Source organism: Pogona vitticeps, chromosome 1 (assembly GCF_051106095.1).
Source record: "Pogona vitticeps strain Pit_001003342236 chromosome 1, PviZW2.1, whole genome shotgun sequence".
Classification (NCBI taxonomy): Eukaryota; Metazoa; Chordata; class Lepidosauria; order Squamata; family Agamidae; genus Pogona; species Pogona vitticeps.
The window spans coordinates 248,977,941-249,004,172 of record NC_135783.1 but is presented as its reverse complement, the minus strand read 5'-3'; the positions used below and the strand labels follow the sequence as shown (position 1 = coordinate 249,004,172).

At 41.9% G+C, this 26,232-nt stretch overlaps 1 protein-coding gene across 1 annotated transcript; it reads left to right on the top strand.

Moving 5' to 3' along the window:
• Nucleotides 1–2,727: 2,727 nt before the first annotated feature.
• Nucleotides 2,728–22,856, top strand: LOC110086197 (acyl-CoA (8-3)-desaturase). Its single transcript, XM_020806991.3, has 12 exons — nt 2,728–3,096; nt 5,567–5,677; nt 8,211–8,408; nt 11,331–11,432; nt 12,260–12,388; nt 13,681–13,738; nt 14,414–14,490; nt 14,609–14,706; nt 17,584–17,680; nt 19,489–19,568; nt 19,729–19,854; nt 21,595–22,856. The coding sequence occupies exons 1-12, from the start codon at nt 2,854–2,856 to the stop codon at nt 21,644–21,646; spliced, it is 1,371 nt and encodes a 456-aa protein (XP_020662650.3). The 5' UTR covers nt 2,728–2,853; the 3' UTR covers nt 21,647–22,856.
• Nucleotides 22,857–26,232: the final 3,376 nt, after the last annotated feature.

The window sequence follows — 26,232 nt, the reverse complement described above, 5'->3', positions numbered from 1 at the left end:
TCTGCTGTATACAAGAGTCCTTAGTTTCTTGTAGCAATCTCATCAAAGAGCTGTGTTGCCTTAAAAAGAAATGAAATTATTGGCCCAAACCCTGTTGAGCAGGTTCCATCTAGGCAATGGGAATTGTGTCATTGTCAGTGGCAAACTGCTGCTAACTAAAACTCTGCATACCTAAAAATTGAAAAAGGAAGTCTTCAATCAGCAGCAATATGTCCCTGCCACTGCCATTACTCCTACTACACAGTTGGAGCCGTGCAATCGGATTTTGGCCATAATGACATGCCCATTCATGGATTACAGTTTCTTACATCAGCTAGATAAAGTGCTGTCCATAATTTTAGGTGTGTATAGTACATATGGATGACTGGATAGCTCAGTAGTTTAAGTAGCTGGCTGCAGAACTAGAGGTTGGGAGTTCAATTCCCCATTGTGCCTCCAGGAAGAAGAGCCAGCCTGTGTAGTCATGGGCAAGCTGCACAGTCCCAGGACATTCCCAGAAAAAAGGAATGGTAAACCACTTCTGAGTACTTCCTACCTAGAAAACCCTGGAAAGAGTCACCATGATAACTGCTCCAATGGCTGAATTCTCCAATTCAAGAAAAAACTGGACAGCCATCTGTCAGATCTACTGTGATTTGGATTCCTTCACTGAGTGGAGGGTTGGACTTGATGGCCTTATAGGTCTCTTCCAACTCAATGATTCTGTGATTCTTTAAGTCAAAATTGACTTGACAGCACATTATTATTATTAAACTATATATGGTTGAGAAGTCTTGGTGGGGCTATGTGAATGTTAAGTGTGAAATTGTACATGCTCAGTGTCATTCATCAAAGAAGAAAATGAGATAGCAAACAGTTGCTCTGAAGCCACCATAAGAGTATTTCATCCAGGATCTACATGCATATGAGAGAGAGAGAGAGAGAGAGAGAGAGAGAGAGAGAGAGAGAATGCATGTGCAAACATGTGTAAAGGTAGATATGGAATCTCTTTGTTTTGGCATTTTTTCAGAGATGTTTCTACAACATTCTAAACAATCTGTGTTAAGGAGAAAAAAACTTTTTTGAACAGTGTGTACCAAGTTATACTGGTGACTTCCCAGATGTGAGCCAAGAAAACCTTGTATGTTTTGTTGGAAGCTCATTGGCCGCTCCTAATGAAATAAGTAGATACTCAGTGTGGTGTAATGGACAGAGGGATGGACTAAGACTCAGGACCAGAGGCCTGGGTTTGAATCTCCACATACCCATGGAAGCTCTGCTTAAAATCACAGCTTAAATATATCACTTTGCAAGGCCTATTAGAGTTGCTAAAAGTTGGTAAGTAGTGCCAGATAAGCTTTCTTCAAAGAACTTTGCTGTGTACCAGAATTAATCTCCTCCTAAAATGTGTGGGTTCAGGAAAAAAAATCTCTAAATTGTAATATTGGTTTAAATAACACCTACCAAGCATAGGCAGTGTTGTGTATGAACTGTGAACCTCACAACATTTTCCAGAATCCTATATAACACTAAGGGTTTCCAAGGCAGACCTGCAAGGTTTCCAAGCTGACAATTTATGTGGAAATGTGTTTCAGAAGCTTAACCACCTAAAACATTTGCATCCTTACATTATACCTCTTTTATTCCATGAAGAAATTTCCTCTTTTTTGTAGGTTTGAAAAGATGCAGGATTCTACATGTCACCATCTTCTTTGTGGCACCAAGCATCACTTCTTTCCTGCATGTAGCCTGCATTGCTGAAGTACAGCCTCTAATGATGCAGTCCCTCAGGGACCACTGCAAGCAATTGCTAACTTCTTATATGGACTCCAGACGTTTTGCATTACATTCGAAATACCTATCAGAAAAAGCTTTAATAGATATGATCTTATTCCCCATATCAAAATAATGAGCTAGGAAAAATCCTTAATTTACAAGTAGCCGGAAAAAAAACAAGAACACAAACTTTTGAGCACAACAGTGGAATTATAAAACAGACAATCCTAATTTGATTCTTTTATACAAACTATATTTATGTACAGTATATATAATATTCCATTATTTGGTCCGTCTGTGGTTTGCATACTCATCCCACCAGTGCACATCCACAGACTTACTGGTAGGGCTTTTTAAACCCGAAAAACCTATTTGATTTGGAGCCACAGCAGAAACTTTAAGCCAGCCGCAGAGCCCTGTCACTGGACCACCAGATATCGATCCCGTGTTTATTTCCTGCATTAACAGCTAGGAGCCGGGGCCATTGGTGTCTGCGGCAGGCCGGCCAATGAGCCGACCCGAACCCCAGTTCTTGTTATTCTTTAAATGTGTGCAGTCATATGCGATGTCTTGCAAACGATGCTATCATGCCCCTACGCATTTTCCCCCGCCCTCGCCGCTGAATTCCCGCAGACCTACGTGGGCTGGGCTAGATGATCTTTAGCGTTCGGGTCCAACTCTGCTTGAAACAGCTGGAAGCAACTCCAGTTCTTCCACATTCAGTGGCCGAAAAGGGTGAGGAGGGAGAGGAAAAACCCAAGGCAGCGCTCGTGAGACGCAACGCCCTCGGAAGGGCGAGTCCCCTGAACACAAACCCAAGGAACCCCCTTGGGGGGGAAGCTTCCCTTGGGAACCGGAGCTCGCGCTAATTAAAGAAGAGAGCAACTCGTAGCCAATGGCCGTTCCCCGAAAGCGCGAAGAGCCAATCAGGTCCCGAAGCGCTCTTGTCTCTTTAGGGGGAATCTCCCGGCTTAAAAAAAAAAATCATCAGCCCTTCCAAACTTGATTTAGAAGGCAGTCGGTGGAGGTTGGTGCTCCCTCAAGGAGGCCGTTCGTTCTGTGGTGGCGGCGGCGATTCCTGACTGACTGAAACGGGGGATGGCTCCTCCGCTGCAGGATACCGGAGTGGGAGTCGGGGAGAAAACAATAAATGGGAGCCAGATCTGTTCCCGCCGTTTTTTCACCTGGGAAGAGATCGCCCTGCGGACCGGCCGGATGAATACTTACCTTCAGGAGCGGTGGCTGGTGATCGACCGGAAGGTCTACGACATCAGCCAGTTCCACAGGAGGCACCCGGGGGGATCCCGCCTGATCAGCCACTATGCCGGGCAGGACGCCACGGTGAGAGCCGGGCAGGGCGGCGGGGTGGCGTCGGCGTCCTGCGGGTGGTGGTGGCGGCCCAGGAGGGGAGAGCCACCGTGGTCCTGGATCACCAGAAGCCTCGCCGCCGCCCCTTCCTTCCTTCCTTCTAGGCAGGGCGATCTGGATGGAGGACAGGCAGCTTCCTTCAGCAGAGGAGGAGCAGCCCCGTTGGTTCTGAGGGGGAAGGATCCAGCGAACCGGGATCCCACACCGATGTTTTCCCTGCTCAAACCGTTCTGCTTTTTGGTTGTTGCCCAGACGGTTTTTGGGCGACATCCAAAGGATTCATCACGGTCTGGGGAATGGTGGTTTTTCTCAGCCCACTTTGCCAGACCTGGGCCGCGAACGACTTCGCAACATCCTTTTGTTTTTGTTTTTTTCTCTTTTTAAAATGCTATTATTAGTTGTGAACAACGCATTCTATAGGATCTCTCAGAGAACTTAAATCCATAAAGTGTCAGAAGTCTGTCATTAAGGTCTTCATGTTATATATTTGAATACTATGGCCTAGACAGAATTATAATTGTAAAAGAACATATTCCACATTTTTTTCAATTTCTCTGAAAAAAAAACCAAAACAAAAACGACTCTAAAAAATTGGAAAAAACCCTCCCCCACCCAATTTTTCCATTTTTTTCAAGACCTTCCCATCTGTAACTGTTAATACCTGAGTCAAGCAGGCAGAATTATTAGAATCCGTCTGTTTAAGCTCAAATTTCATTTTGCCCTACTGGTGTTTTTTCTCTTTTGAGAATACTTAATTTTTTAACCAACATTTTATTTGGTTGATGTAAGTTTTTTGGGCTGTTTGGGTGTGTTTCCAAGGTTTTTCTTACTAACGTTTCACCATTCTCTGTGGCCATCATCTTAGAAGACAGGAGCTAGATGCCGGCCACAGAGACTGGCGAAACGTTAGGAAGAAAAACCTTCAGAACACGGCCAAACAGCCTGAAAAACCTACAACAACCATCGTATCCCTGCCATGAAAGCCTTCAAGAACATTTATTTATTTATTTATTTATTTATTTATTTATTTATTTATTTATTTATTTATTTATTTACCACCTTTTTCGCCACAGGGGACCCATGGTAGCTTACAACAATTTAAACTAAAGAATGTTCACAATTTTTTAAATACTATTAAAACCATATTAAAAACAGTTAAACAATTGTCACTATGAAGATTTAAAACTTTTTAAAACCTGTAAGTTTAATAAATATAGCATTCCTGAGAATTCCACTTACTGCATAAAGCATCCCAAAGCTAGGAAACTGCCATTGAGAAAAGTCTCAGATAAGTCATTGATACCATAGATAGAAAGTGGGTCTTATGCACAAAGCACTTTCTGTGCAAATAACATTGATTCTGATCTTAAAGCCCTTAAAGCTAAAGAGGTAGTAGATCCAAAGTTGCCATGATTTTTGCAAGGGCGGCATTTGGAAAGGGAATGGATTGAGTCAGCAGAGAAGGAGAACTACATCTTGCTTCTTGTGGAAATAATTGATTTCATTTCTTTTTCAACAGGGTATTCCCTTGACATCCAGGAACTAAAGCTTCCTATTTTGCAATTCAAGTTCCTGTAGAGAAATATAACTATCTTTGTGTCTCTGCGAATGTTGTAAAGCCTCTTGGTTATTTGTTCTCTATGAATGCAGAATGAGGCTAAAGAGTAGAGATTTGTGGTGGAGAGAGTATGTGCCTACATGTAGTGTTCATTGCAGATGCTATGTGCAGAAAGTGTTCATCATGCTTAAGGCAAGAAAGATGTGCATGAGGAGGAATGGGGTGTGAATGCATGATCACACATGTCTAGAAGATGGGGTATGACTGAGTCAGTTAATACATCCATGAAATAGTACGGTGGGTGGGTAGAGTAGAACGGAGAGAGAAAGATGGGACATGAAAAAACTAGAAAAACTGGAAAGATCTTGTCTAGTATAGACATCTAATGCTTAAGGAGATACATGGAATCTTATTGACAGGATGGGGAAGGGAGTGTGTTTCATAGTACAACATTTCCAGTTAGAACTACTGTATATAGAAAACAATGCAAATGCCACATATAGAGGATCTTTGCAGCATGGGCCAGTGCTGAAAAATCAAATTGCAGCTGGTCTTAGCTTCTCAGTACACATTTACGGGATTAATGCAAATCAATAGAGAAACAATAGGTATTGGAATGAAAGTAACCTAGGTCTTAGACTATTACATATTGCTACTCAACTATTGGAAATAAATGAAGATCAGACTGCATCAGTATTTACTCAGCCTGTAATGGAAATAGGCATATGTGGCTTGTGAGGTACATGGGGCCCTCATCCCCCACAAAAATGGGGGTTACATCATCTTGTGGAACCAGAACCTTAAAGTCATTTTTAATCCTTCACCATCAAGGCTTTTAAAAAAGTTTTTCATTCATTTCATTTTGTGATTTCTTTTCTGTCCCAGGATGCATTCACAGCTTTCCATCTTCATAAAGATCAAGTGAGCAAGTACTTGAATTCGCTTCTGATAGGGGAACTAGCACCAGATCAGCCTAGTTCTGAGCCTGGCAAAAATGTGAGTGTTGATAAAATGTTAGAAATAGGAAACAATATACACTTTATAGCTTTTGCTTTTGTGTAGTGGAAAACAAGAGAGAAATCAGATTTCCTTTCTATATTAATAACATTCTGACAACATTGTATGTTCATAACTGTTGTCCTGAACAAAGATGTACATCCTATTGTCAGGCATGGGTTGTAAATTACTCATTTGTCTACATTGCTTGTCATCTGTAATCTGCTATATAGAAACTTAGATTCTGAGACCTTAATAGCCTAAAATATAGAATCTTTCCATAATTTACTATAGGTTGACCACAATTTCCAGAATCCTTCAAACACCATGTTTACCTTCTGTGATTATGACTTTGTACATCATTTCATTTTCATTGAATGATTCTGGGTAGCTCTGACATTTTTAAAAAGGTCTTTCACTACCTGAATAGTCAAGCTCACTTTAGGTGTAGTGTCACGGATTCAGAAATCGAGGTATTTCAAATTAACTTGACAGAACTGTGTGATTGGTTTAATCTTGCAAAAAATAGACATTTGACTGCAAAAGTTTTTTGTAGCCCATTTGACTACTTGGTTTACTTTGTCACTTGGGTGCTAAAAGGAAAGAAGAAGAAAATGTCTCCATAATTTTCAAGTCTGGTTCCTTAGAAGCAATTCTAGGTAATGAGGAGACTGACTACTTACAGGCCAGAATGCTGTAGTGGACAGAGCATCCAGCTAGGACTTGTGTGAACCAGACTCAGACCTTTGCAAGGTCATTGAAATTCACTGTGTCTTGTCTTTTAGATTGTAGTTGGACATAAAATGTACAGTTGGAAAACGCTTTTTGTACAGCTGGAAACCGATAAACCCTGGTGCCTCATTATTAGAGCCAGCCTGTTTCTTCCAAGTTAATCACTATCAGTTTCCAACTGCACAGTTTTGTTTTCCAACTCCACATTTCATGTCCAACTGCACACTGAAAATAAAACAGCTTAGAGGGCAGCAATGGTAAATCATTCCTTGAACATCTTGCATGCCTTAGAAATCCTATTAGAGTTACCATGCCTTGGAAGCAAGTTGACGGCACATAAGAACAACAGTTCAAACCTGGAGAGACTTTCTAGCATTTAAGCCTTTCAAAGTTGGGTTGCTACCATTGCAGTTTTAAAAAATGAAAACTCTGGTTTGAGAGTGATAGGGCTAATGATATGTCATAAAAATGTGAAGAGTTCACTTCAGGAAACACTGCAGGTCTTATTATCCATATGTTTTGCCAAAATTTTGTAAGTATGCATACAGAGTAATTAAATGTAACATTAGCTCATGGGCAGCCTAGGGCAGGGAGTACAGATCATTCTGAAACTCTTGAGTTAAGGCATCTCCACTGCTCTGGCCACAAATCAGCCTTACATAAGCCATGTAAGCTGAGGCATAAAATGTAGTCCTGTGAATGTGGTTTTTCTTTACTGACACAACTCATTGCAGATGTGAGGATAATGAGTTCTAGAAGCTTCTTATGTAAGGAGGATCTCGATAGAAGTTGCTTTTTCATAGCAGGATTTGTGGCTTAGTACTTTACAGCTATATCATGTATTCTGCATTTTAAAAATGAGAAAAACAACTGAAGAACAAAAGTAGAGACATGTTTGATCACACAGTCTTCCATCTTTGGTGAGGGACTAAAACTGTACTTTCTTTCTCTTAGTTCTTTTCAGCATTTTGCATATTTTATACGTAAGATTCCTAAAGTTTTGTATGTGTGTTTTTGTTTTGAAAAAAAAAATCCACAAATTTAATGACCAAAACTCTTGTTCTGTAAATTACGCTTAAATAAGAGTGCTTTCCACCAATTAAAGAGTTTCTGCCTCAATCCCAAATTGCCTGCGATCTTGTGCTCAGGTCAAGTGAGCCTCAGGATCAAAGCAACTCTTTGATTACAGGCAATCTCCTTCTGCCGGTGATAGCATGGCCCTTAAGAAGGTGTAACTTACAGAACAAGATTTTGACCAGTAAATAATAAAAACAGCACTTACATTACATGTCTTTGCACATATATATACATATGCAGTGGTGCCTTGCTGGACGATTACCCACTTGACGACGAATCCACTTAACATTGAAGTTTTTGCAATCGCAAAACATTTAGATGGGGGAATTTTGCTTAACGTTGATCGGTTCCCTGCTTTGGGAACTGATTTTTCGCTTTAAGACAATCAGCAAACAGTTGATCGTCGGGTTTCAAAATGTCCGCTGGCTGTAGAAAATGGGTTCCCGCTGTGTTAGGGACAGATTCCTCACATTACAGGCACCAGAAAATGGCCGCCTAAAGGAGGATCTTTGCTGGACGAGCAGGTATTTCGCCCATTGGAACACATTGAACAGTTTTCAGTGCGTTTCAGTGGGGTTTTTTATTTTGCTTGACGACGATTTCGCTCTACAGCGATTTCGTTGGAACGAATTAATGTCGTCAAGCGAGGCACCACTGTATACTTAACAGATTGTACTATTTTTCACCAGGATCAAAAGAGGCTTTTCTTCTGATTCCTCCACAGCAATTGCTCATTAATGACTTCCGGGAGCTGCGATCCACTGTTGAGAAAATGGGACTTCTGAAGCCAAATAGCCTTTTCTTCTTCCTCATGTTTCTTCACATCGTAGTGTTGGATGTTGCTGCCTGGTTGACTATCTGGTACTTTGGGTCATCCTTGTTGCCCTTTCTCGTAGGTGTTGCCCTGTTTACTGTCGCTCAGGTAGAGTGTCGAAGTCATCATCTCATCTTTGAAATTAAGGTCTCCCCCCACACACACACATTACCAAGGATTTTAAGAATTCCACAAGTCTGTCACTTGTGTTTTTGTTTTGTTTTGTTTTTGTTTGTTTTTGGTTTTTTGTTTTGTTTTGTTTTGCTTGTGCAGTATCTGGAGAATGAAAGAGTTGTGGCTGGTTTTAAGACTAATTGCTACGTGCCTGTTACTCGCTGTTTGGATTTGAATGTGGTTTCATGCTGTATAAGTTGTTGGAAGTAACTGGGAGAAACTCAACTTACACTGGAGAAGATGCATATCTTTGCATGGAGAAGAAGGGAGGGAGGGAGGGAGGGAGAAGAACCTCAGGTTTGCTAGCATGTCCTTTACCTGCTTTGACCTACACTGATCTTCTTTCAACCTAAACAGATATTCTTAAGGCTGCTTCTTTCTTTCCCACATTTCTCTCTTGAACCTCTGTGGGAAAGGACAGAGGAGGTATCTTGCTTTTGTTCTTAAGAGGTGAGGGGGCAACCATAGATTTCTGCATCTCCACCTTGGTCAGCTACAGTTATGATTCCTATCATCTTATCTCCATGTATGTCTGTGATGATGCTAGCATTCTTTGGAAGAAAGGGAGTGTGTTCTGCTAACCATTCCAGTTTTCAGGGCCTGTGTCTGTGCCTTGATTCAGCTGCTGCTTGATGCTGCTTGCTATGCCAGCAGCTTAGGGACCCTGAACCCACAAAATAACAGATTATTGAGCAAGCAGAGGTTGAGAGGTGTGGTTTTTGAGGAGCCCCAAATAGCTGAAACCAGACTAAAATTTAGAGCTGTTCCCAAAACAAAAAAAGAGAAAGATTGCAGGGCAGATAGAAAAAGAAGACATTAGACGTTATGATGGAGCAAGGAAAACTCCATGTCTGACAGACAGCCTTTATACCCAGTGAGGTTTTTGTATGCAACTGCACCTCAACATTCCTTGATGTCATAACAAGGGACACCCCCTCTAAAGGAAACTACACCTGAACGAAGAGCTGAATTGGCGGGGAAAGACCAAGTGGTCAAAGGCATTATAATGTCTCTGATTAGTGATAACCAGCTTGTGTCTATTCAGATGTGTGGTATTTGAAGAGAAGTGTTGGCAGCACATACAAGACAAGGATGGGGCCATATCCTGTCACTGCACAAACGTTTCTTTAACATAAAAATGGCAGTGGAAGAAAGCTGTACTTAAATACTGTTACAAGGCTAGTTGTGGAGGGAGAAGTGGAATACTTATATAGGAAGATCAGTTCACTGACCAAGAAAAACTGAGGAGCAGTCAAAAGAGCAACGAGATAATCTGAAGAATACCACACACCGGAAATTAAGGCAACCAAAGATCTCAAACTTGTAGAATATATGGATGTTGACACCACTGATCACAACTCAATGAGTGGAAACCTGTTTTGCTATGGAGGAGTAGCTGCTATACAATCTGAAAGCAAGAGATTTAGACTTCGGTCCAACTGAAGAGATGACAACTGATGACTGACCAATAGGGATGTGACATCTGTTCATTTTTTACTCCAGTCTCATAATTCTCTAGGGAGAATTTTGGGAGTTCAGCTCACAGACCCACACCTACCAGCCTTGCCTCCTCTGATACAGTACAAAAAAGGAAGCTGCTGCAGTGTTTCTGGGGAGTGGTATTCCTGTCTTTAGGCCAGTGGTTCCCAGTCTGAGAATTTTAATCCAAGAGCCTTCACCACTACGAGCTGTGCTGGCCAGGATTTCTGAAAGTTGTAGTCTAAGAACATCTGGAAAGCAAGGTTTGGAAGCACTGCTTTAGGCTCTATAGAGGGTGCTTCTTGGAGAACTACCACTCCCAGGAAGCACTGAGGCAGCTTTCTCTTTTGCAGAACAGGAAGCAAGCAAGGCTATGAAGCTTTGGAGTTAGGCCCTAATCCAGGTGAGTAAACTGTAGGTGTCTGTAGGTATACGTAGCTCTGTCAACTGGAAGTCCTAGAATTTTGCCTGTGGGATTCTTGGAGAATTCTGGGATTTGGAGTCCAAGACAGCCACATGGCACATCCCTATTGACAAAAGCAATTCAGCAAGATCCAACATCTAAAGTTTTGAGGCAAGATGAAACTCACAGGCTACATGCAAGCTTCACTGAGAAGAGATGTTGGAGGTGATTGGATGCAATTCACCTTTCACTAAAGAAGAGTCATGTCTTTGCATGGGGACCTTTATCAGCTATGCCTTGTGTTGACCTTCGTTCAACCTACATTGATATTCTTAGGGCTGTTCAAGTCCCTTACTTCTCACATTTCCTTATTTATCCTCTCGGGAAGACAGAGGAGATGCCATGCCATCGTTCTTGAGAAAGTTACAATTCCCTGCATTTCCATCTTTTTTAACCACAGTTAGGATTTGTATTACCTTTCCTAACTCAATACGTTTCTTTAATAAGTAAGAGCTTTCTTTTTGTCCTAGAATATGGAATATTCTATATTTCTTTTGGGTGGAGATGGCTTTGCTGGCCACTCTACTTTTCAGGACTGATTTTACAAGTTAACTTAGCTGCTGCTTTGTGCTACTTGCCCTTCTAATACGAGTGAGCTTCAGGCTTGTTAGCTGTCCCCTTGCCATCTCTTCTTCTGGCCAGCCTGGAAGAGGAGGTGTGAAGTTTTTACACCTATTTTTAACTAAAGCCAGTTTAATATTGTGTTCAAACCTGGACAAACTATTGCTAATTTTAAGTATGTTTTATTGAAACAATACAGTTCCTTCACTCTTATTTTATAATATTTCATTTGGCTAGGCGCTAAGAATCTTTGACTAATTGGAATGTCTTTTTATTATGTTTTGCATCCTGTGTTACTTGGGCAGCAGTGAACCAGAGCCATGTTTTTGAAATGATTTTTTTCTTTCTTACAGACACAAATGTCCTGGTTCCAGCATGACTTGGGGCACCTTTCAGTCCTTAGGACATCCAAATGGAATCGAGTGGTTCATAAGCTCCTAATGAGCCTAGTGAAAGTAAGTACATATCTTTTCCTTCACGTTGCTATTGTTATGTGCTGTCAAGTCACATCTGACTTCCAGCAATCCTAATAGTGTTTTCCAAGTATCTGAGATATTTGAGAAATTGTACCTGTGCTACACTCTTGAGTTTCCATGCCCATGCTAGGATTCAAACCCTGGGGTCCTGAGTCTTAGTCTGTCACTCTACCCACTACACCACATGAGCTCTCTTTCCTTCTCGACAAGTCGTGCAGCTCCCTCCAAGGCCATTTTGCCTGCTCCCTGTGTCTTCCTGGTGACAAAATTTGTTTTCCTGTCTCTCCAATTTGATTGCCATATTTTAGGAGGAGGCTCAGCATCACTGAGTCTCCCCCACCCCACAAATTAAAAATCTTAAAAAATGAGCCCCTAGCGAGCATAAAGGGGTTATTCAGTAAAGTAAGTCTTTTAAAAAGAAGAATATTTTTAAGGTAGGCAGGTATGATCCTCTAGGGCCAGGGGTTGGGTTTGGGTATTCCTCAGACCTTTAAAGTTTACCCATTCCTGCTTCAGGAGGTACTAATCTCTAAAACAAAGCAGTTCCCCCCCCCACATGTTACTCAGTTTTTAAAAAATTAAAAACACAGAATTTTCTCTGTTTCCTTCTCTGAATGTGACCATCTTGTCACTTCCAGTTTCCTTGTGAAAAGCTGGTACGCCCTCAGACCAGGGGGTTCTGAGAACTGGAACAAAGGCCCAAACTCCTAGAGCCTGCCAGCTAAAAAGGAAGAGCTTATTGCTTCTGAGCAGGTGGGCTCAAATTCTATTCTGTTTTTAAGACCACATGTTCTCCTTTCTTCTAGGGAATGCCAGCCCAGTGGTGGAATTATCTGCATTTCCAGCACCATGCCAAACCTAACTGCTTTCGTAAAGACCCGGATCTCAATATGCATCCCATTGTGTTTGCTTTGGGGAAAAAACTGGCAGCAGAGGTATTTATGCAGAGTACAATTATTAATGCGAGTTTGGGAAGAATAGCCAGAAGGAATACAAAACTGTGAATAAGCTATTTATTACATTAGGCAGCTGCTGGTGTGTGTGTGTGCATATGTGTGCGAAATTCACCAAAAATGCTGCATAGTGAGCAGAAAAAATAGGTTACAAATGTAGTAAACAAAATAACTTTCTGATGATAGATTATTTTAATTGGTCACCTCCCTGACAAAGTGAAAAACATTGAGGTGTGTGTTTTTGTAAGGTAATGATATATAATAATCTAATCTAATCTTAGAACTGCAGAGCTGGAAGGGATCCTATGGATCATTGAGTCCGGCCTCTATCAAGGAGGCACAGTGGGGAATCAAACTCCCAACCTCTGGCTCCACAGCCAGACACCTAACCCACTGAGCTACCTGTACATTTAGTTTTAATTTCCATGCATCCATTATGAGATCAAACCTGGCAAAACCCAGAGTAAAACTGGTCAGTACATACAGGGTGCAGCCAAACACACCCTCCTGGATTTTGTTTAGCTATTTGTCCGGTGCTTGTGAAGTGGGGTGGGTTGTACTGGGGTCTTTCGGTAGCATATGCCTTACTATTTCCAGTTGCCACCGTGGCTCTCACATGGAACCTGTAGCCCTGAAATTTTCAGTCCATAGCAATATGGTTTTTTCAGTCTGGAACAGGAACATTTTGACTGAGCACGAAGAGAATACGAAAAGCTCTCTGTGTTGTGATCACAGATTAGTTGTTTTTGATAAACACTTCAGTGATAAAAACATGGTGCATACCCGTCCAAGCCATGGTGGTGACTGAAAACAGTAAGGCATATGCTATCGAAAGATCCCACTAGGGCCTGCCGCACTTCACTGGCACTGGAACGATAGCAGAGTAAAATCCAGGAGAGGTGAGTTTTTTTGTTTTGTTTTGTTTTTTCCTGCTCCTTTTTCTTATTAGAGTACTTGTTCCAGGGTAACAGGTGCCACTCCGTAGATGGATGTGGAATGTCTTTAAAGGTCTGCAGTAACCTGACTGTTCAGCCAATGGTTTGGAGCCTAATGAAATCATGGCTTGGTTTTCCATCTGTAATACTGTGGGGTTTTTTTTTAAGTTGGATTGCTTTTCATTGTTTGAACTGTTTGTATGGCTTAAGTGGCCATTAAAGTTACTTGCCCTAAAATCTGCTGATGTAGGGCTGGTTATAAATAAATAAATGATTCAAAAACAGGTGATGGAGCTGTCTTTATTGTGTATGAGTTGCTGAATAAATATTTCTTTGCAGCTCGGGATGCGGAAGAAGAAGTTCATGCCTTACAACTACCAACATAAGTACTTCTTCAGTAAGTATTTTTGTCATTAAGAAATGCTGCAAAGTTTCCACTCATTAAGTGCCTCTTATTCAGGAGGCGTAAGAAAGGAACCAACCACAACATCCTAGTAAGTGGAGTCGGAAAATCAAAGGATGCAAAGTAACTGCCCGTTGTGGGTTGTGTCCTTCTGCCAGCTTAACACACATCACTGCTGGATCAATTTCCCTTCCTCCTCCTATGTGCACTTCAAATCTGCCCTGAGAAAATGGGAGACTCTCTAACATAGATTTGGGGATACACAGGAAGCTGCAGGGAGGAGGAGGAGAAAGGAAATTCCTTTTCCGAGAGCAAAGGTCTGTTTTCTTAACAATGGCTGTAACCCAGTTCTTGAGATGTAGGTTTAATTAAAATTGTAATGATACAAGCATCTGAGAGTAAGAAAGTGTGGCATGAGAAAAGACATTTGGAAGTACAAGAAGGATACGGTCGGTATTTTATGTTGCTGTATGTCATTCTGTCCACTTGACTCAGATAAGAAGTTCTTAGATTTGGAGAGAACTGTAAACTGCATGGAAGAAAGACAGGGAATTTATTATCGAATACATCAAGGGAGCCAAAGGCAGTTCACAGAAGGAAGACAATAGCTGTATTTTTCCCCCAAAAGTTTTGTTTTAAACCATGTACTCTTCTTTTTATTTTCAATAGTCATGGCCCCAACTTTGCTAGTTCCCTTCTTCCAGTTGTCCATATTCTATTCTTCAATCAAGCGAAAAGAATGGCTAGTAAGTATGCTTCCCCTTATCCAAAAGCACATGCCTAGAGTGAGTTGATTTGTACACAGGCTCACGCCATGGGTCTGTTTTGGTAAAGATCACCCTTTCTTCCTCTCTCCTTTGGCAGGACCTAGCCTTGATTGTGTCCTACAACATCAGAGTCTGTTTTATCTACGTTCCCCTAATGGGATTTAAATGTTTTATGGCTTACTACTGGCTCTCCAGGTAATAAACTGTGCCTCCTTCTTACTCTTACGATTCTCTCATTTCTCTTACTTGTGACACTGGATCTCACATAACCTGAGAATTAAATATGACACTGGAGTTGGAAATGTCTATCACATGTAGAAAAGCTTTGTCGTAGAAACGTATACAGAAGACTTTGGCTGGGCCGTAGCAGGATAGTGATCTAGTTCAATTTCCTGCTGAATATAGGATGTGCAAGGCAGGATGCAGCCATGGAGTATTCCTGCCAGATGGCAGTCCAGCCACCGTATCGGTACCTTCAACTAAGGCTAGCTTATCCTCTTCAGAGAGGCTGTTTGTTCCATTATTGAATAGTTATATGACGTTCCTTCAGTTCTTTGCCAGAATCTGTAGTTTTGCATTTGTTTGTTCTTGTTTGTTCTCTAGAGCAGAGGTCCCCAACCTCCAGTCCACAGCCGAGTGCCGGTCCGTGGCCTGACCTGGACTGGGCTGCCGAGACAGACCTCCCGCCCCATCCCCTGCATGTACTCACCCCCACACAGCCTGTTTGTGCCTGCACATGCTCCAGCACGCCCAAGCGAGTGCCGTGCCACCGTTTGTGCATGAGTGTGCGAGAGTGTGCGCTTGTTTGCACATGAGCGGGGGGGTGCCCCATCTTCCCCAGCTGGTCCGCAAACTGAAAAAGGTTGGGGAACGCTGCTGTAGAGCAATAGGAAACATAGCAGCCCTTCAAGAACTGGAGCCAGTTTTCTGCCATACATTACACACTGAAAGAACTTGGCTGCTTCTTTGCTAAGTGGCTCAGTTCTAGAGTCTTCAGGACTCATATAAATGGTGCTGCCAAAGTGACAGCAGGGTGGCTGGCTACCATGTTTAATGCTGTATTGTGGGTCCTGGTTTGGCCAGAAATGTTTTGGCCTGTAATGTACAGCTGGAGGAAAAGATCCAGGAAAGATGTTGCAAGAATCTTGGTTTGTCACTAGGCACTGACCTCTGGTGGTTTTTGGCTTCCCACAACTGTAATTTGAATTGTGCAAGAAAGAAGACAATAGGAACCAACATTTCCTCATGTGTAGCTTTCATAACATTTCATTGGGTTAATCATTGCTTAATTGTAAACCTTTTTTTAACTGGAATTGAATATTTGCTGTTACCTTTAGCCAGGTTCCGTGGCAAAGGTGAACATGAGCCTCCTTTGCTAACTTTCACCTTAAAAGTGAGATGCTGAATCTGTTTCCTCAGAAATAAGTGCCATTCACTGCAGTGGGACATAACTCATAGGAAATAAGTTAAATGGAAGTCTGAAGAAAGTTTTCAGGATGTGGGGATTAATAAACAAGATGCTCATCATTGAAGGAATTGTTATTTTTGTCCCCCAGTAGTTCTTGTGAATGTCAAAAGCTATTGCTTTTTAAAATGTGAGGAGTGGGAAGCTAAGCACATGCTATTCCCATTGGAAAATGTGCATTTGATTACTTCAGTTCTTAAAAACTTGTAGTTTTCTCAAAGCAACTTATATGTATAGCATAAAAGATTTAAAATAAATTTTAAAAACAGTTAATTAAAAGCAGCAATGTGAAACAGTTTCCATCAGACCAATAAAACTTTGGACTAATAATTTGGATCTTCCTGTGGGGTGTTTTAATGAAATCTTTCCAGATCCTTCCCTGGTTCCTCAGCCTCTCTCCTTGCCTGGCCCAACTGCTTGCTCTCCTTTCTCCGCCAGCTAGCCCTGCTTTACCCCTCACATGTGTTTGCTTGCTGACAGAGCCTCAAAGAGGTGCTTTTCCAAACTGCAGCTGCCAGAATCTCCCAGTCTGTATTGTCCCCTGTAATCTAGATTTGTATTTATAACTTTTTTAAGTTATACCTTCTTCTGATAAACATTCAGACCTGTGAAACTCAATAAACTTGTTGGAAATGTGAGATTTTGTGACTGAAAACAAATCAAAACATTTATAAATTTAGAGAGGGAAAACATTTATTTAAAATGCTGTTCAACACGTGAAGCATGGGTAAGGTACAAACAGCAATCTCTCTGCACTTCAAGGCTGCTGATAAGAATCTGAGAAGCCAGCAGGGCCTGGGGTAGCTCTGCTTTTGGAGAACTCCCAATACAGAGCATAGGATTGCTGTTTGAGTGGATAAATGTTGTCATTTATGAAATGACATCTATGGAAGGACCTAGAAAGATTTCATGTATGTGAAAGCATTAGGTCCCTAGAGGACTCTGTTTCTTCCTTCATTCCATTTTGAGCACTGCTCATTCCTAAACTCTACTTCCCATTTTCGGAGCTACTACCAGTCCACAAAAGAACTCTTCCTCTGCATCCTATGACTGCCAAGGATATTCAGCTTTTCTAAGAGTCACATGTCTGTTGGACCTCCCTGGTCTGGATGTTTGTTATTCTCAAGAGTACTGTATTCTTAAGGGCTTGGCAGCTCCTACTTCTGCAGGAGCTAGGCTGAGTTTCCTTCAGCGAACCTCTCTGCTTCTAGCATTAGTAGAAACACATGTAGCTTGTCCTATATGGTATGCAGGGAGCACAAATGCCTTTGCTTCTGCTGTTTTCCTGCGTTCCATTGCTTTTTGGTTCATAATTCATCTCAAATTATGATGAAATGCATGTTCCTTCCAACTATAATGTGTGCTTGTCTTCATGGCAATGTTTCTACTACTGTCATGTAGCCGCCCAGAGTGGTCAAATATACCAGATGGGCGGGATAGAAATCGAACAAACAAACAAATAAATGTGTGAAATGCTCCTTAACAAACATGTAATCGGAATATGATTATCTTGGATTTTGCTAAATAGATTGCAGGTCAACACACCCACTGCTACATTATGTTCAGTGGGTTTTGTGACATTTGTCTGTATGCATTTCTCTCTACAGGCTTTTAGAATCATGCTGGTTTACCTGGGTTTCACAAATGAACCACATCCCTATGAATATTGATTATGATAAAAACATGGATTGGGTCTCTATGCAGGTAAGCTGTTTCTTACTGCTCATAGCATAGGCTTCTGAACTCTCTCACAGACACTTTCTGGAACATGTCAGTGCAACATTTGAAAATTGCAAGGGAACTTGGGATAAAAACTTCATCCACTTTGGCGCTCCTTGGGCTATCAAGCCTGACACAAACATGCAAGTATATACACAAAAACACACCCCACAGGGTGTTCATAAGGGCCCAGGACCGTGTCCAGATGCCTTCACTACAGGCAGACCCATGGAAATGCTGGATATGCCCTTGTAGTTACATATAGTAAACATTTATATGCTACTACTGCAGTACTACTACTAGTGGGGACGTGGTGGCGCTGCGGGCTAAACCGCAGAAGCCTGTGCTGCAGGGTCAGAAGACCAAGCAGTCGTAAGATCGAATCCACGCGACAGAGTGAGCGCCCGTCGCTTGTCCCAGCTCCCGCCAACCTAGCGGTTCGAAAGCATGTAAATGCGAGTAGATAAATAGGGACCACCTTGGTGGGAAGGTAACAGCGTTCCGTGTCTAAGTCGCACTGGCCATGTGACCACAGAAGATTGTCTTCGGACAAACGCTGGCTCTATGGCTTGGAAATGGGGATGAGCACCGCCCCCTAGAGTCGGACACGACTGGACAAAAATTGTCAAGGGGAACCTTTACCTTTACCTTTTACTGCAGTACAGTGGCAGCACCCATGGTGGCTTATGTAGAGTTCTAATAGCAGCTACTTAAGAATGAACATAAAAGCAGAAGACAGCAGTAGATTTTTAAAAGTACATAGGGAATTCAGGGAGAACAAATCAGGCTTACTTAGAGCCTACTGAAATAGAAAGGTCTTAAAGGAATTGTGAAACATAATTAGTATCTCACTGGATTCTTTGAATGTCCCTTTTCTCCAGTGTCACAATGTAGTATACAATATACAGTGGACCCTTGACTTACAGACGGCTTGACTTACAGACTTTTTGAGTTACAGACTTCTCTGGCCGCAAAATTTAGGTTTGACTTGCAGACTGAGATTTGACTTACAGACCAAAAAAAAACCCAAAATGGAACAAAAATGGCCTGTTACAGGATTAATCGGTTTTCAATGCACTGTAGGTCAATGGAGACTTGACTTACAGACTTTTTGACTTGAGAACCGCCTTCCAATACAGATTAAGTTCTCAAGTCAAGACCCCACTGTATAAGAAAGCTGGGAGAGGGAGAAGGAAACTGGAAGCTTGGAGTTGGTGTTGATGGAGGAGTCCACCATGCTGGACTTCTCTGACATGAAGAAGACTCAAGACTCTTATAAATTAAAGCCCAAGTTTTCTTGGAGAGATCTTCAGAAAAGCTTGGAGGAAGACTGGCTAAATTGGGATGGGGAAGTTTCACCCACTGAAAGACAGGAAGACTAAGAAAGCAGAGATGGCCACAGTTTATTAGCAGAGCATGTGGCCTGTTAGCAGGAGGCCTCAGATTGAGTTCCTGATGTCTTGAGGCTAGGAAATCCTCCCATCTAAAACTCTGAAGAACCATCCCAGTGTAGACTTTTTTTTTAAAAAAGTGAATATCTGATTTTTCCAAAATATGCAAGATATAACATGGCTTCCGTAAGATCCAGATGATGGCTAGCAAGGTAACATGGTATAGCTCCTCAGGCTGAGAGTGTCAAAAACCACTTTGCTTAAAACCAGCATGCCTCCTAAAAACCAAACTGGAAAAAAATCAGGAGGAATCGATGCCTGTTGATGTCTCATGTAGGTGTAGTCTCCTTTGGAGTGCAAAAAATAAGGACATCCTCACCATCCTTTCTTGTTTTCCGACAGCTCCAGGCAACCTGCAACGTGGAACAGTCCCCCTTCAATGACTGGTTCACTGGCCACCTGAATTTCCAGATTGAGCATCAGTAAGCAAGACAGTCAGGACAACAGACACCTTTGGATTATTCCCAATGTGTGGTTTCATGGGGCTGATGAGATCAGCCTAAGTGGTCTGGGGGTTTAAAGGAAGGGGACCAGTACTTACGATTTAACTGAACCACCTCATGCCTTTTTGTCTCCCTCCAGCCTTTTCCCCACCATGCCTCGCCACAACTACTGGAAGGTGGCTCCCCTGGTACAATCGCTGTGTGCCAAGTATGGCATTGCATATCAAAGCAAGCCCCTGCTCACGGCCTTTGCCGACATTTTGCAGTAAGTACAGCTTACTGTGAACATTGTGAACTGTCATTTGGCAAAATGCAATAAATAAGTATGGAGAAAAGGGGCTAGAAATACGACAGCATTAATAAACAGTTAATGGTGAATTACGTTGATGCCTCACTTGACCAGTGCCAATGGGGTGACAACGTGTATTCCGCTCAGTGATGTCCTCCTGTTCCTTCCCTGTTACAGGCAAAGGTATCTTTACCTTCTGTCACACACCCTTAGAAATTAAGCAGGAAAAGAACCTTTTACTCGTCTCAGCCAGGGGCTTCTGTGTTGTTCATGCCCCAGAATGAACCCTGCCTTTCATATCCACTGACTGTATTCCTAATGAGAGCTGAGAGATGGCACTGTTTTTTGGAAGTGCTAGGGCAACTGGCTGACTAGAGGGGGAAAAAAGAGTGAGGAATCTGAGAGAGAGGAGGGTTTTAAGGTAACTATGCTCTGGCCATTCAGATTGGCAGAATGCATGATTAGAGCCCAGCTGTCTTAAAACTTCCTCCTCTATCTCCAATTCTTTTTTTACTTTTGATCAGCCAGCTGTGCTAGTACTGGGACAGCAAGCCTTTAAAACAGTGGTACAGTGGACCCTCGACTTACAGATGGCTTGACTTTCAGACTTTTCGAGTTACAGACAGGTTCGACTTGCAGCCAGAGAATCGACCTACAGACCAGAAAAAAGCCAAAATGGAACAAAAACGTCCGGTTACAGGATTAATCTGTTTTCAATGCATTGTAGGTCAATGGAGACTCGACCTACAGACTTTTCGACCTGCAGCCACCATTCCAGTACGGATTAATTCCGTAAGTAGAGGGTCCACTGTATCCCAACCTTGGGCCCCCAGATGTTCTTGGACTGAAACTCCCAGAAGGCTTTCTTCACCACTTTGCTGTGCTGGCCAGGATTTCTGGGAGTAGCAGTCCAAGAACATCTGGGGACCCAAGGTTGGGAATCATTGCTTTAAAAGAAAAGAAAGCTGGAGGCAGGGAAAAGATAACAAGAAAGGAAGATGAAAGTGGACCCAGGCACCAAGTGCGGGGAGGAGAGAATTCAAATGGCAGCCAGTTTCCCGGCTGCCCTGCGGCTGTAGTTGGCAGGAATGACTATAACTGCAACAGCTGTGAACCCCTCTGTATGCTCATACCACCTGAACTGATACAAATGCATGTAATTTCAAAAATGTAGAAGCCCAAGTGGTGGAGGAAATAAAAAACACTCCAGGCTGATTCATAGTGACTTTTACATCATCGCATCAATGGAAACTACTGCGAATCAGACTGTCCCAGTCCTGGAGCATTTCCCTTGTTACTTGCCAATGTCGTTGCACCCTTATAAGCTTGCTTTATTTATCGCTCCCGCATCAATTTTTTTCAGTTCAGGTGCTTTTGGCTGCCATGGTTGAACTCTCTAGACATTTCTACAACATGTAAAATGAACTTGATGTAATTTTCAACATCGTTTTACAATATGTCAGTTCCTCTCCCCTGCGCCCTCAAAATAGGCTAAATGCTATCTCCGTCGATTTAGTTGAAGATTTTCTAGGCAGCCCATGTGACTGGGTATGGAATATTTCTTTGTACTTTGATCCAAGAAGGATAAAATAGCAAGACCTTATTACATAGGGGGAGGCAGAAGAAGAAATTAACCTTTTTGAAACTTTATCTATAGATGCAACAAATACAGTGTCCTTTCTCCACATGTAATCAAAGGTCTGCTCTGTCTCACAGCTCTCTGAAGGATTCAGGAGAGATCTGGCTGGATGCATATCTGCACAAATAAGAAGTTACAGGCCTCCAGAACAAATCCCAGCATCAGCTACGAAGATGTTTCGCAGACTAGAGAACGGTTAATGTACTAAGGAAGAGTTTGGGATCTAGCGGGTGAGCCGGATAAATGTTGGTGGTTTTGGGATGTGATGTTTCTGAACCTATTTCCCACATCTTGTGCACGTGTTTTGATTCTTACACTGTGTTTATAGGATGAGGTGGCTGTTAAGAAATGAAAGGTTTGTTTCATGTATGAGTACATTTTGGTTTTTGCACATATGAGGTTGAAACCTGACCATTCTCTTCCCTCATGGCAGTCAGGCAGAGGAGCTTTCAGGAGAAGAACTTAACGCAGGAGGACAGTGAGGAGTGACTGAAAACATAGTAACATCTGTGGAAGCTCCACAGTTGAATGGAAATTTTAAATCCTAAGTTAAGCTGCAAGGTCAGGTATGCTGTTTTGGCTTTCTGTAGGGGAACAGTTAATAGCTGAGTTTAAAGCCCACTCTGGGGTGTATTTGGGTTGAAATTTCAAAATGTCTTATGATAAGAGCATTGGTTGTGGTTGGTTAAGGTTTTAATAATTCTCATTGTAGCCAGATGATTAATATTCTCCTGGTGAATGATGTTGTGTGGTTTGAACCGTGAGGTGGGCCGAACTGTCCCATCTCCATCTGCAGATGGCAGCATTGTGTAAGGCACTATTCTGTATTAAATTGAGAAAGAGGATCAAAGTAGAACTGTAGCAGATGCCTCATGGTTCATGGCTTAACAGAAGAGAGAGCCCCTGCCTGAGAGAGGAACAAGCTAGTATCCTGCTTGTCTAGCGTGTACTTCAAGGAATATATGAGCCCAGGTCTGTGTGCCAGTGTCCATTCCCACTGTATCCCTTCCTCTTTTGAGGTAAATTGCCCACTTGAAGTCTGTGTGTGATCAGGTGCCTGTTCACACAGGCTTTGAAGTGCACATTGAAAAGGGGAGAGTTGTCATTCCTCCACCATGCAAGGGCTTCTGCCACTGGGGAGCTATGAATTTGAGCAGTGACTCTCTGGCAGCATGACTTGAGAAAGTGAGCTAAATTCATATTTGCTGTCACAACTCAGGATTGAAAGAACTGCTGTTGTGTTTGTCCTTTAGCTCAGTCCTCTTAAGATGTACTTCATGTTTAAATATTTGTATTTATTTGTATCTTTTAATATATTTCATAAATTACCTTGACTCAATATGTGTGGTGGTGTTTTTGTTGTGAGAGATTTTACAGGATATTGGTGTGTCTTTCAAGTGTAGTATAAGAAGCTGAGAAGTTTTGGGGGTGCCATGTTCTTTTTCTCCTTAGTTACAGGGTTTAAAAACCAAGTACAAAAAAAATTAACATGCAAACCCTTGAAATGCTGCCTTTTGTAGAAACTTGGGCTGGGGAACCTGTGGTCTTCTAGATATTACTAGACTTACAACCCTCATCAACCTTAGCCTGCATAACCTGCAGTCTGCAACTTCCCATTACCTGATAGAAATTAACTCATTGTACTGTTGAGGTAAGTTTGTCCATGCACAGAATGTGCTCTTGGATAGGAACAACAAGATCAGTGCAAGATTCTCCACCTTAGAGAATTGTTGTGGCAAATCAAACTGACACAATGCAACTACCTGTATGAGAAGGTGTAGATCTCTGAACTATTGTGTAAAATGCTTTTTTAAAGGCAAGATTTGGCAAGCAGTTTCACCTTCTCTTTCCTTTAGCAAACAATATGATAAATGCAGCAGTAGACATTAATGTTTCCTTAAGCTTCCATATTCAGTTGCTAGCATCTCCAGATAAAAAGATATCAGCTGCCAAGGCTGTGAATGACATCCTTAATGTTTGGACAGCTTCTTGCACTCCCTGTATTCCAGAACATATTTAATTAAATGGACACATCAGTATGTGTGCAGCTCCTATAAAGCAGCTTCATACGTTCCTATTTAGGGCACAAGACTAGCTGGACTGAAACAACCTGCCTAGTTACATTTCTGGCACAGTGCTTTAGAAAGTTTCTTTTTGAACAACAGATCCTGGGATCCTCCAGCCAGAACGGCAGAGGTTGTGGTCCAGGTAATGCATGAAGACAATGTGCCTTCCTTCTCTGTATGCTGCTAGCCAGAAAGAGATACTACACTCGATCATGGCCATAAAGCCGAAAAGCTTCTCAGCCTTATTTATTTATTTATTAGATTTTTACCCCGCCCCTTTAGACAATGTCTGTACTGCTGTTCAACATTATCTTATGGAATTGCGTGCCACCAGATGGCAGGGTGTTCGTAGTGTAGCTCAGACATAGAGGCACAGTAACTAAAAGCTTGTGAGCTGGAATACAGCAGAAAGACAGGTCCTTTTAAAAGCAGTACATACATAAAAGACTATTTCACTCAGACTTAAACATGCCAGCCAAACAGCCAAAAGGGGAGTCAGGAGGCACTAGGTTTACCTCAGGAAGTGAAGGGAAATGGATAATGCCTCAGAAAGACAAATTGTTCTAACCTCCCAAGATTTTGAAAAATGGAAGTTGGAACAAGAATACAAACAGGGAATTAGAAATTAAAGCTAGGACTGAAGAGAAAGCTCAGGAACTACAGCTCAGGGAATCAGAGATTAAGGAGAGAGAGAAGGCTCAGGCCAGACAAATGGAATTTCAAATACAGATGAAAAAATTAGAATTAGCTGCTCGAAATAATAATAACAAAAACTCTTGTGAGGGAAATCTCTCAAAAATCAACCTAAAGAAATTTCCACAATACAGTATAGGAAAGGAGATGCCCCTGAATCTTTCCTGATTTCATTTGAGAGAACATGCTGGGACTTTAAGATTAAGGATGATGAAAGGATGATAGTGTTGAGATTACAAATAAGTGGAGATTTAGCTGAGCTTTATTCTCAGATGCTTCTGGAACAAGCTAGAGATGTTGAGGCATATAGAAAAATAGTATGTTCTAGATCTGGCATAAATACAGAACACCTTAGAAGAAAATTTCGTTCACTTACCAAAACGTTTGAAGAATCTTATACCCAAGTCGGGGCTGAATTGATTCAATGTTTGGACAAATGGATGGAATGTGAAAATGTCACTTCTCTAGACCAAGTGAAAAATGTGGTTGGTTTAGAACAACTTTATTCCATTTTGCCTGGGGAATTGCATTATTTGGTCAAGGACAAAAATCCTAAAAATGTATTGCAGGCATCTGAATATGCTGATTCCATCAGTGAGATTAGATATGGTCATTTTTCTGAGGTAAAATTGGTAGAAAAGTGGGTACCTTTTAGTCAGAGATCTGTGGTAAAGAAGTGGGTGACCTGCTAGAGCTTTTATGAAAAAGCTTAGTGGTGGGGTTTCTGAACCCGGGTCTGGGGAACTGAAGACAGCGAACAACTCCTGTGGGACAACAGGAGGAGAGAGCCCCCACCTGGTAGAGATTACCTCAGAAGTATCCAAGCTACTGGAAGCCATTTTAGAGACAAGCCGTCATCTCCAGAGCACAGTCATCTGAAACCTAATACTCCTGAGGGAAGAGTTAATAAGGCCCTTTGTTTTGAACACAAGGCTGGTAAACAGTTTTATATGTGTGGGGGAAAACGTCACTTTTGGGCTCAGTGTAAGACTCAAAAGACTAGGGATTTTCACCAGCATGAAGGTGGAAATTCAGTCTGCCTAAGAAGCTATTTTGTGTGCAGCATAATAAGGCACAACAATCAGCAGTTGAAGTTGAGGCTTCTTCCCGCCACAACACTGTTGCTAAGAAAACGGACTTGGCAGAGAGCCCAGGCCTTCCTGTAGCAAGAGTTGTACAACGTTTCCTAGTCTAGTACAATCCTATTTTATTGGAAAACTCAGCCGAGAAGATTTGTATCAATGACGTAAAGTTTCTTAGCCTTAAAGATTCATGCTCTCAGATATGGTGGTGCCTTGACTTACGCACTTAATCTGTTCCAGAAGATGGTTGTAACTCAAAATGGTCGTAAGTCGAAGCACCATTTTCCATATATATTCCCGTATTAATTAAGATAGAAGAGGTTAAAGTAAAATATTGAAGTTTTGTGTAACTTTAAGAATGTGCTTAAGAACTATTCCTAAAACCACGTGTAATCAATAAAACTGTTTCTGTTTAAAAGTTCAGTACTGAGTGGACCTCGGTCTTTCATAGGAAATATAGGCTGATGAAGGGATCAACTGGTGGCAACGTGTTAAAGGGCGTGTTGGGATACCTTTGTGAGGTCTGTGTTTGGTGAAACAAACGGGCCACTGGGTAAATGTCACAGCCGTCTCCCATTCAGCTTCAGTCTCTTCATGGTAATAGGGCTTGTTTGCCATATCCCACTACAGTGGGGTCTCGACTTAAGAACTTAATCCGTATTGGAAGGTGGTTCTCAAGTCGAAAAGTTCTTAAGTCGAATCTGCATTTCCCATAGGAATGCATTGAAAACCATTTAATCCGTATCTGCTCTTTTCTGTCCATAGAAACTAATGGGAAGCTGCTATTCTGCCTTGTGCCACTAGAGGGGGATATTTTCTTTCTTTTTTCCCCTTAGGTTCAGGGAAGGCAGGGAACACTAAAGGCACCACTTTA